This window comes from Citrus sinensis, chromosome 4 (assembly GCF_022201045.2).
Source record: "Citrus sinensis cultivar Valencia sweet orange chromosome 4, DVS_A1.0, whole genome shotgun sequence".
In the NCBI taxonomy this organism is placed as follows: domain Eukaryota; kingdom Viridiplantae; phylum Streptophyta; class Magnoliopsida; order Sapindales; family Rutaceae; genus Citrus; species Citrus sinensis.
Genome location: NC_068559.1, coordinates 7,672,469 through 7,683,450, shown reverse-complemented (window position 1 = coordinate 7,683,450; position 10,982 = coordinate 7,672,469). Strand labels below are relative to the sequence as shown.

General features: G+C 42.5%; 2 protein-coding genes across 2 annotated transcripts; one reads left to right on the top strand and one right to left on the bottom strand.

Annotated features, from left to right (window-relative positions):
* Positions 1 to 5,086: 5,086 nt before the first annotated feature.
* On the bottom strand, positions 5,087 to 5,839 carry LOC107174314 (uncharacterized). Its single transcript, XM_015525096.1, has 2 exons — positions 5,657 to 5,839; positions 5,087 to 5,593 (listed from the first exon to the last, which is right to left on the bottom strand). The coding sequence occupies exons 1-2, from the start codon at positions 5,837 to 5,839 to the stop codon at positions 5,087 to 5,089; spliced, it is 690 nt and encodes a 229-aa protein (XP_015380582.1).
* Positions 5,840 to 8,541: 2,702 nt separating this feature from the next.
* Positions 8,542 to 10,655, top strand: LOC107174313 (uncharacterized). The gene is made up of 3 exons (XM_052439848.1): positions 8,542 to 9,418; positions 9,493 to 10,154; positions 10,218 to 10,655. Exons 1-3 carry the CDS (start codon positions 8,542 to 8,544, stop codon positions 10,653 to 10,655), a joined length of 1,977 nt encoding a protein of 658 aa, XP_052295808.1.
* Positions 10,656 to 10,982: the final 327 nt, after the last annotated feature.

The window sequence follows — 10,982 nt, the reverse complement described above, 5'->3', positions numbered from 1 at the left end:
GGACGGTTACTTCCTTAACTTCAACCCGCTTTCTTCAGCAGTTGCAAGTGGTAGTCAGTTGGAGTCGATTTAAATAAATCGTGGCACACAACTTTCCTAGAGATTAGACCACGTTATTTTAACCAATAATCTTCCATGTCGAGCTAATTCTCGGGTCGGAAAAATAAATTTCAAAGTCGAATTACTTCACTTATAGATCAGACTGGTGAGTTTTCCGGTCGCTCATGGAGGTTTAAGGTTGTATTCTTAAATCAGGTCATTCACATGAACCTCAGGTTGTACTTGTAAACCAGACCGCCAACATAGGCTCCGGTTGTACTTATGAGGTCAGCTCGACGGTAACAAATTCTGAGTATATTGGGGTCGACTATATTTCTAGATACTATCAGAAAAATCCAACTCGAACATTAGTTATCGTAGTGGTATGTTGCAAACCGATCCTTAAATATGTTATGATATATATATATATTGTAATAGAATGAAAATTAGTCTTGTACTTTAACATTGTATTGGTATTTAAAATGAAGGGCCTTTACATAGGCATTACATGAAAATAAATACAGGATAAATACAAGTTTGTATACAAATTAATGTAATTGATTGTTGTGGATGAGAATTATAAATTACTAGAGATGTTGCCGTCATAAATTTATTTACTTCACATATGAAGGAAAAAGCAAATTCTTGGCAAATAGTTTACAATGAATGAGAAGTGATTAATTTTACCTCGTAATTGAAAGGGGACGAAGACATTGATGTGTTGGTAGATGAATTAATCCAGCTTTGTGGATGATCAGCATCATCAGCTCGTTTTAATTAATCTTTTTATGCGGTTGTGACTATAGTGTATATGGGTACCGTACCTTGTAATTTGGGTATCATCAAATTGTCATAATTTATTCATTTTCTAACCATCTAACGGTGTCCACACAGTGAGGTAACATAGTCAAATTTTTATTTTCTATATAATGTAATATATGTATCTTGAACCCTCCTTACTTTAGAAAGATAAAATAAAAATATTTAGCACAAGAAATAGATAGACATCTACTATAAATTAATTTGAATATAGCAATGCTGTCCATTTGCGGTTCTAATTGTCGATCATCATTCCATGATAATTTGTTTGTGATAATTTTAAATTCAGTGATCAGTACATATACATTATTACTATGATTGAATGGTGGTATTTATGTACACGTTGTGATGTGATAAAGAAACGATCTTACTAAAAATTATTTTTATCTATAATTTTGTAACAAACTATTATCGTTATATGTTGTGATGTGACTGTTTTAGTCTCGAATTGAATTGTAAGAATATGTTTAGACTTCTCTTGGATCATGACACTATGTAATGTCACTTAAAAATTATACACAATTATGGTGCTATTTCATATTAAGATATTATAACTTAAAAGTTACAGTTATTGTAAAAAAAAAATTGTAAATATAAAATAAAAATTAATAATAGATAATAATAAAAATTTTTAATAATAATTTTGACCAAAATTGTAAAGATATTATTAGTTTTTCATCATACAAGTGATAGATCAAATTAACATTAGTTACAAGTCACAACAGTTAGTATTTACTAAATATTTTAATACTATAACTTAAAAACTCAGAACTAAACACTCTATAACATGTTAGTAAAAGTAGCATTTTAATTTCATACCTTTCTTACGTTTCTTGTGCGATTATTTTCCTTCTGAGCTCTAGTTTCCCTTCCGAGCTTCCCTTTGGGGTGCTTGCCATGGCGGATCCTGCCATGGAAAGGTTCATGGCTGGGTTGTCAGACTTGCTCATTAAACATCCCTCACTGACGGATCACTTCAAGCAGCATTTTATGGCTGACAAGGATAAGGCTAAAGTTAATGATGACCAAGCGGAGGCTTTTAGTACTGCCGCTGTTAAGACTAATGTTCGAAGTCTTGGATTTGAGCCCGAAATTTTACCTGTTCCACCAGTGAGGGAGAAACTGTTTGTTATAAGGTTGAATAATCTACCCTTCAACAAATTGTTGGTTCGTGCAAAAAATAATCTTATTGGTAGGCTTACTGAGCCTCGGGGATCTAATCCCATAAATTGGTTCCTTTTTAGACTATATGAGATGAGTTCAGAATTTTGGAATCCTAAAAATTTAATGAGGATAGCTCAAGGAATTGGTCTGCCTCTGCAAATTAATAAAGCCACTAAAAAAAAAAAGGTAGGTGTATTATGCTAGGATTCTTGTCGATGTTAACCTTTCGGGGCCTCTCCCGAATTCGGTTATGGTTGAATTACCAGATGATGGATTTCTTGTCAAAGTGATGTAAGACAAATGTGTTGTTTGCGGCATTAATTTTTTTTTTTTTTTGGGTATATAGGGGCTCCTCAAAGAGAGTTAAGATAAAACAAAATGGGGATAAACCACCCCATACAAATCATGAAGGAGAAGTGATTGATAGAGGCCGGAGGAGAATTAAAAATATGGAGACCCACAGGTAGAGAATCAGCATAATGAGCAAGAGCATCAGCAGCAAAGTTAGCTTCACGATAAATATACTTAACGTGCACATGCCATTCACGCTTCAAAAGCTCCTGGATAGACAAAGTCAGCTGCGAATAAGCATTGCAGGGTACAGCGGAGCTAGCAGTCAGCTGAGTTACACATAAACTATCCACTTCCACCAAAAGCCACCGAATCCCAATCTCCCAAGTAATCATTAACCCTTGATACAATCGCCATAACTCAGCAATTGTAATAGAGCAGCAGTCGATATTTAGCCCAAAGCCTCGAATCCATTGACCATTGTGATCTTGACAATCCCGAGCTTTTGCATGACCCATCCGAATTTAGCTTGCACCAGGGCCATGTAGGAGGCGACCAGGAAATCCATATTCTGCTCTTGGTGGCTGTCAAGGTGCTCAAAGAATCATTAAGCCATTGATTTTCCTCAGCCCGTATAGTTATATCCTGGACCATGTGATTGTTGTCAACATAAACATTATTAAACTGAGCTTGGTTACACCAGTACCACAACCTCCAAATGGCGAAACCAAAAATGCAGCTCTAGTCTAGGTTCTTCCGGAACGTCTCCTTGCTTTGGAGATTCCCGCTTATCCGCCCCTTCAAGGGTTTAGAATAGAACTCTACTTGGGATCTCTGTGGAACAAAGTAGCTCCAGATTCGTTGAGCCATGGGGCAATCTCTAAGAACATAAAGAGTGCTCTCCAACTCCAAACCACACCTGTCACAATTGCCATTAGAAACAATATGCCGTCTCATCAGCTCCTTTTTTGTCTTGAGTCGCTCATACAAGACAGTTCAAATGAAAGTGCGAATAGTTTGGGGTCCTTTCCATCGCCAAGCAAGGAGCCAACTCGAATCCTTCTCCTCATACTCAGAGCTCGCTAGGTAGTGATAGGCCGATCTTACAGTAAAGTTACCCTTACTGGAAGCCAACCAGTAAACCTGATCCTTTCCCCTTTCAGGTCTTGGCAGCTGAATAGATGCAATTTTGAGAAGAATATGGTTCGGTAACAAAGGGCTAAAAATTTCCCATTTCCATTGGCTCTTCTGATTTACAAAATCAACTACTTTCCCCTGAAGGATATCCTCACCAATTGGGGCAATAGCATAATCAATGAGGGGCTGTTTTTTAGTAGCCCAGCAATCCCACCAAAACCGTGCATACTCACCATTACCAATAGACCAACCAATACCCTTAATAGTTGTGTTCCACAGTTTACTGATCGATCGCCAAAAATAGGAGCAATTTTTATTAGGCAGTTCAACTGGAGGATGCACGGGGTTAATACCATACTTCGTGCCCAAAACTTTAGCCCAAAGGCTCTCACTCGAAGAGATTAATCCCCAACACAACTTCATTAGCATAGCTTGATTCATAGCCTCGGTTTTTGAAACCCAAACCCCCACTAATTTTTGGTTGGCAAACTGTGCTCCAAATAATTTGACTAAGTTTCCTCCCTTTTGCGTTGCCACTCCATAAAAAACATTTACAAGCTAGGTCAATCTTGCTCTTGACACTAATTGGAAGATTTGTCGTCTGCATGGCATAAATCGGAATAGCTTGGAGAACAGATTGAGCGAGAGTTATACGGCCAGCTAAGGAAAGGTGAGAAGCACTCCAAGCTGGCAGCCTTTTCTCCACCTTGTCAACAATTTCTTGGTAAGTGTTCTTGGTTACCCTCGAGTTGAGAAGGGGCATACCAAGGTATCTACCAAGATTATTTGTGATGGTAAAATCAAGAGTCTTCCCAATTTTCCTAGCCACCCCCGTAGAGACATTAGAGGAGAAATAGAGTGTGGTTTTTTGTTGATTAACCTTTTCACCAGAGCTGCAGCAAAATTCATCAAGGACGGCACTAATACTTTTAGCTTGATCAGGTGAGGCTTCTGCAAATAAGAGCAAGTCATCCGCGAAGAAAAGGTGGGTAAGAGGGGTCCATTGGCGAGACAACCGAATGGACTTCCATTTTCCGGCCTTTACAGTACTACAAATGCCATGACTAAGGCATTCAATGCACAACACAAAAATGTAGGGGGATATAGGATCATCCTAACGAATCCCCCTTCAAGGTTTAAATTCATCTGTAAAGTCCCCATTCCATAGAACATTCATTCGGGAAGTAGTAACACATTCCATTATAATCCGAGTCAAATTCATGGGTATGCCGGCCTCAACTAAAGTCTCAAATATAAAGTTCCAACTCAGCCGATCATATGCTTTTTCCAAATTAACTTTAATTGCCATCTGCCCCATCCCTCCAGCTTTTGTCCTCATTGTATGAATAACCTCTTGCTCCACCACCATGTTCTCAATAATGTGCCGGCCTGGGACAAAACTTATTTGCTGTCGACCAATAAGATCGGGGAGGACGGCCTTTAGCCGATTAGCAATTAACTTGGTGATAATTTTATAAGTGACCGTGCACAAGCTGATAGGCCGATACATCTTCAAACTTGTGCGATTGTCCACTTTTGGAATAAGCACCAGCAAGGTACGATTGATATCCTCTGGCATTCGACCACTTATGAAGATTTCCTTCACCAACCGGTTAATGGATCCACCAACAAAGTGTCATTGGCTTTGATAGAAGAGAGCAGAATATCCATCAACACCCAGAGCTTTAAGAGGCTTCATACTAAATATGATGTGCTTGATCTCATCATCTGTGATAGGTAACATAAGATATTGCCCTGTAGATTCTTCAATGCTTGGAAAATATCCTCTGTATGGATAAGAAATAGAACAAGAGTTATCATTAGTATATAGAGAAGAAAAACAACTAATAGCATGCCATTTAATCGCCTCAGTATCATATAGCCAAGAACCTGATTCATCCATGATAGCTATAATGTGGTTTTTACGTCTCCGTGCAAGGGTTTTTTGGTGGAAGAAATTTGTATTCCGGTCTCCCAACAAAATCCAATCCTTCCGAGATTTTTTTTGCCAGTACATTTCCTCTTGAGTCAGAGACTCCAACTCTTTCTTCAATTTCTTCTCCAAATGCTCAAGGCCTCTGGTCGGCTTAACTTCAAGAGCCTGTTGTATTCCTCCAAGCCTGGCTAAGAGCCTTCTTTTCCTCTAAAAAATATTTCCAAATGTCACTTTATTCCATTTCAAGATTTTGGAAGTGAAATCACGAACCATCTCCACATAGTCTGTATTAGAATTCCAGTTTGAAGCAACAAAGTTTCCAAAATTCTCATTCGTGGGCCAAACTGATAAAACCCAGAATGGGTTATTGGCTTTGTATACAACATCAGTTTCACTGAACTTAACAAGAACAGGCCGATGATCCGAATCCACCTCCGGAAAATGCAGCACCATTTTCTCAGTATACTTGTTCAGCCATTCATCATTACATACTACCCGATCTAATCTTTTGTAAAGATTGCCACGCGACCATGTAAATCGGGGGCCTTTGAATTCGATGTCACAAAGATTATGAGATTGAAACCAATTCTTGAAAAGCGAGCAAACACCACTTTTCTTGTTAGGCCCCCCTTTCTTTTCAAAAGCATAAAGGATTGCATTAAAATCACCCTCCACCAGCCAAGGTTCTTGAGTTCAGTTAGCAATTTCCCCCAGATGATGCCACAATTGTTTCCGAACTGCAGGGATGGGACTCGCATAGACAGCCGTTACCCAAGAAATTAAGGAATTATTCTCGAAAACTTCAAAATGGATGTATTGCTTATGGTTCCATATGATGTTAACCTCATACCCATTGTTCTAAAGTATCTAAATCCCACCCGAGAAACCCTCAGCTTCCACACGATGTGAACACTCAAACCCGCTATTCTTAATAAAAGCATCAGCTTTCCTTCCATTAATTCGAGGCTCCAACACCACAACCATGGCAGGGTTAAAAGTTTTAATTAAATTCCTGAAAGTCAGACGAAAGCCTTTCGAAGCTGCTCCTTGACAATTCCAAAACATAATGGATAGACACGTGAGGTAATTAACTAACGGGTGAGGGATTTTAAACAGGGGCAACAGCCTCACGGTAGGGACCTTAAGGCCTCCAGCTCCAATTCCATTTCTCGCTCATTAACCACGGATGTGTCATCATCAGAAGTTCCCGAGCCCTCCTCCTCACTGGTGCCCAGGTAGTCGCTATCATCACTATCTTCCGCCATGTTATCATTCATTTTCACACTTCCCAGATCAGGTGGCTTCCCTATCGGATCATGCTGTTGATCTTGGTAGTTGTATAACATTGTTGCAGGTGTAGGAGTTATGAAGGTGGGGGGATAGTCAATAGAAGCAGCTCCGCTAACAACAAAAGAGATTGCCGAGTGGTGCTGCGGGTTTAAACTTGTGGGAACTAAGGCAGGGATCAGGGGGTTTTGTGAGGCATGAATTTGAGGGGGGGTACGTGAGAGGTCAAGGTTTTGCATGGGAGTGGCTTGTGACGGTCCAGGGAGAAGGGCTGTGTTCTGGGCTTTTTTTGTTTTATGGTTTTTTTCGTTTTGGGCTCGTAAAGGTTTTTTAGCAACTATCTTGGGATCAAAAGATGTCTTTTTCGCAGCAATATCTTCGCTTCTGTTTACCACATGAGGTGCTGTAGTTGTGGGCATGCTGCTACTCAAAATGGCAACCGAGGATTCATTGCCCTCTTTTGGATTATTCCCTCCATCATCATCATCATCAAGGAGCACCCCGAATCTAGATCCTTTATTCGAGTTACCATTTTGGTCTTTGGCTGTATCTTGGATTTTCTCCTTTCCTTTCCCATTTTGATTCTGTTGATGCTTAAATCTGCTCGCCTTTTGAACGACTAGATTCTTTCACCAACGTTTGTATTGTCAACTGTTGCTCGAACCACTGGGGTTGGAATCACACTCCTTTCCCTTACTAGACCTGCGTTCACCAAAAACGGATCAAAGACGCCGGTGGTTTTGCCGGCGTAAACCCTCCGATGCCTAAGTTAGCACAAGGTGTTTACGGGAAAACAGTTAAATTTAGATTCAAGAATGGTTTCTGATTTGGTCGAAGTTTGTAGGAAAATAGCCTGGTTTCAATTTGGCAGCGTTTTCCCTCTCTCTGTTTTTCTGTCCCCATTTCTCATCGATTTCTCCTTCTTTTATAGCCGTTGTCCCCACGTTCTCGTTTGCCCTTCATCCCACCTTTTTCGGGTAGTGGCAGCCCCTCATGAGACTCTAACTGCTGCATTATGGGCAAACGTGGGATCTCGCGTCTCCCGCAACAGTTCTGGGGAAAGCGCAACTACCGTGATTCTGTGAGATCGTGTTTCTGCTTTTTAGGGGACGGGTATCGGCTCGATATATACCTCTGGTCAGTATTCGTTTCTGATCGGCTCATGTTGCCCCCTGTTCTGCTCGTACCATTTGGCTGAGGTGATTCACGCCAGGGTGTAAATAGTAGCATGGCCGACCTGGTGCTTTTATTTGTTTAACACCAGTCCCTCAGTTTCTGGTCTTGTGAGTGAAATGAGTCAAGAGTAAAAACTGATAGTCAAATCTTACCAATCCGGGGGCTTCTCCTCTGGTCTTCTGTCTACCGGGACGGACCTGAGGTATCATTTTTCTTCAAGGGAGATTTTGACCTGAGCATGGGCCTAAATGAGCATGTCCATTGCGTATCTGGGCTTGTATCTAGCCTGGCCTCTTGTAACAGTTGGTGACGTGGCATCTCCAGACTCTTCGTATTTGAAATTTGAAACGACGGGCTATCTGTCCTCGATGTACAGTGAGTGAGCTGGCATCTCCATCACTTAAATGCTTTCATTTCCCCCTTTTCGTTTCAAATCCTTAGACTTACATCATCATCGTTTTGTTACTCGTCTCTCCGTCGTTAACCTACCCCCTTTCTGAACTTTATTCACACTTCCTGCGTCCGGAGTTTCTACTTGCTGGTTTTTTCTCTGTCACGGCAGCGCTATCAGGGCCAGTTCATTTCAGGTACTGCTTTTAATCTCTTCTCTGGTTGTTGTTGATTGGGTTCCATGTTGCCCCCTTTTGTATCCGTATACTCGAGTTTTCTTTGTTTTCTTTTGGGATTCCGATATGTCAAACCGGAAAAGAAAGTTAATTGTTGATGAGGGTGATGAAGAGTCAGGGGATTCATGCCTCAACGTGTCAATACCCACCGATTTCTTAGGTCCCTCCAGTAGTGTAGGTCCTTCCCATGGTAGGGATACCCTCGAATACCCACGCCCCTTGGTTGTCTCTCCCTCCCCCGAACTAGAGCTTGTAGGGAATAGAGGTGGACCTGCGTCGAGCTCTGGTGAGAACCACAGTTCTGGTGGGGTTGGGATCCCTGAAGAAGTGGGTGATGGTGAGGAAAGCAGCTCCGAGCCAAGCCGACCACCTAAGAAAAGAAACCTTGGGCATAGGGTGGAGGCGGATTCCTACCCTATCGACTACATAGTCTGCGCCACCACCCAAACTGACCTATTCAAGCTTAGGAACCTCTACGACATTCCTGAGGAGGTTCTCCTTATAGTTCCTGGAAAGGGTGACGTTCCTAGTCGGCCTCCGCGGGGGTATGTGACGATGCACCTAGAGAGTTTCAAACTAGGAGCTCGGCTGCCCCTTCAGCGTTATTTTGCCAAGATATTGGGACGTATGCACCTGGCCCCAGGTCAGCTACACCCGAACGGGTGGAGGGTTCTATCGGCTATGTTTGTGTTGTGGGAGAGGTGCGGGTCGGAGGAGTCTTCCCTTGTTGAAGTAAAGCATTTGTATCAGCTGCGAAGCAGCCCAAAGGAGGCGGGCTGGTACTACTTCATGTCCAGTTCTGCGAAGAGAAAGCCAATCACTGGTTTCCCCTCCTCGTGCAAAAATTGGAAGAACAAATTCTTCTTTGCTGGGGGAAAGTGGTGTTCAGCGCTCCGTTCGTTGGGTGGTGATCTTTACCTTCCAACGCAGTTTGTCACCCCAGGTCGTTCATTTTTTGCCTATATTCTTTCTCAAATTGCCACTCATTGGGTTCTTTAACCTTATTTGTTATTTCAGAATCGTGGGGTTTGGTGAAGGACCTTGAAGACCGACCTTTGCTTCATGTGGAAACTGCTCTGTTGAACACATCTACTTGCCAAGACCTCCTGTCACCAACAAGCTTGGTCGGTTCGGGCTTAGTAGATATTGCCGCCGGAATGGATAACAAGATCCTGAGCGCGATGAGCAGAAAGCGTGGTCGGGCTCCGAGTAGCTCCAGCAACCCTCCTTCTCTTCCAAAGAAACCCAGCGTCGGTCCTTCCAAGGCGCCTGTTCCTGCTCTGCCCCCTCCTCCACCTCGTAAGAGTGGTGGGGAGAAAACTTCCGACAAGAGTCATGAGGTCAGCTTGCAGTCTGGGGACCGATCTTCTCCTCTTCCATCTCGGGATCAAGGTGACTACCTGAGCCCATATCAGAAGGATTATAGAAAATCGGTTGGGCCCAAGATGGTGAAGGACATCGAGAGCATGAACCTCTCCGAGTTAGTTACTTATGTTCAAAGAGTCTCCTTCAGGCTGGCCACAATGGTCTCGTGCTACAAGACCGGGTCCGCGCGTCATGAAAGGAAGCTTCAAGCTGATAACCAGGAGTTGAAAAAGAAAGTTGAATCTACTGATCGCTCCAAGGAGAAGCTGGCCGAGCTGAACAAGCAGCTTACGGAGCTTGAAGAAAAAGTTGCGGTTGCTGAGTCCACTTCCTCCAAGCTTGAGGGTGAGTTGGGTGATATGAAGTCCAATCTTTAGGCTACTCAAAGTGAAAGGGATACTCTGAGGACCGCCCTTGAGGGAGAGATCAAATCCCTGAGTGACCAGCTGGCTGAGGAGAAAAGCAAATCCGCTGATGTGGATGATCGGCTGGATGCCGAGTATGACTCTGGGGTTGCTTTCAGCTATAAGTGCATCATGTCTGTTCTTAAGGAAGAATACCCCGAGCTCGACATGAGCAAGCTGGAATCTGGGGTGGAGAGGTATATGGCTGGGGCCGACCAGGGAGATAAGGAGCAGGATGAGCAGGAGCAGGTGGAGGTTCCTTTGGATGGGGTGCAGGAGGGAGAAGCTGGCCAGCGTGTTTTTGAAGTGGGACAAGGGTCCGCGCCTCCTCCTCCCGGTATTGCTGATCTTCCGCCTCCCGAGATAGCTGACCCTTCACCTGCTGAGGCCGTTGACCCTCCTAATCCTTAGGTCTATTTTTGTAAAGACTCTAGATTGTCATTTGCTTTGTAAACATTTGAACGTTTATAAATTTTTAAATGCTCTCTATTGGCTTTCTTGTCTGGTTTTGCTCACGGGTTGCTTCTGCAAAATAACTTGACAATTTATCTGATTTTGCCTGTTGGTTCTTTAGTGCATCAAGCAAGAATAGGCATCTGTTTGCCTCAGTAAAATTTTTGCAAAATTGCCTGCTGGTCTTCAGTGACCGAGCAGGAGCAGACACTTATTTGCCTTAGTAAAATTTTCGTAAATTTAGCTGCTAGTCTTTCGTTGACCGAGCAGAAGTAGGCATTTACT

What these genes read in the sequence shown, in the direction of transcription:
- LOC107174314 (XM_015525096.1), bottom strand. Translation starts at nt 5,839, where the DNA reads ATGGTGCTGCATTTTCCGGAGGTGGATTCGGATCATCGGCCTGTTCTT. An exon ending in ATACAGACTATGTGGAGATG is followed by an intron (nt 5,594 to 5,656) that starts GTTCGTGATTTC and finishes AATATTTTTTAG; the next exon opens with AGGAAAAGAAGGCTCTTAGC.
- LOC107174313 (XM_052439848.1), top strand. Translation starts at nt 8,542, where the DNA reads ATGTCAAACCGGAAAAGAAAGTTAATTGTTGATGAGGGTGATGAAGAG. An exon ending in AACGCAGTTTGTCACCCCAG is followed by an intron (nt 9,419 to 9,492) that starts GTCGTTCATTTT and finishes TTGTTATTTCAG; the next exon opens with AATCGTGGGGTTTGGTGAAG. An exon ending in AGCTTGAAGAAAAAGTTGCG is followed by an intron (nt 10,155 to 10,217) that starts GTTGCTGAGTCC and finishes TCCAATCTTTAG; the next exon opens with GCTACTCAAAGTGAAAGGGA.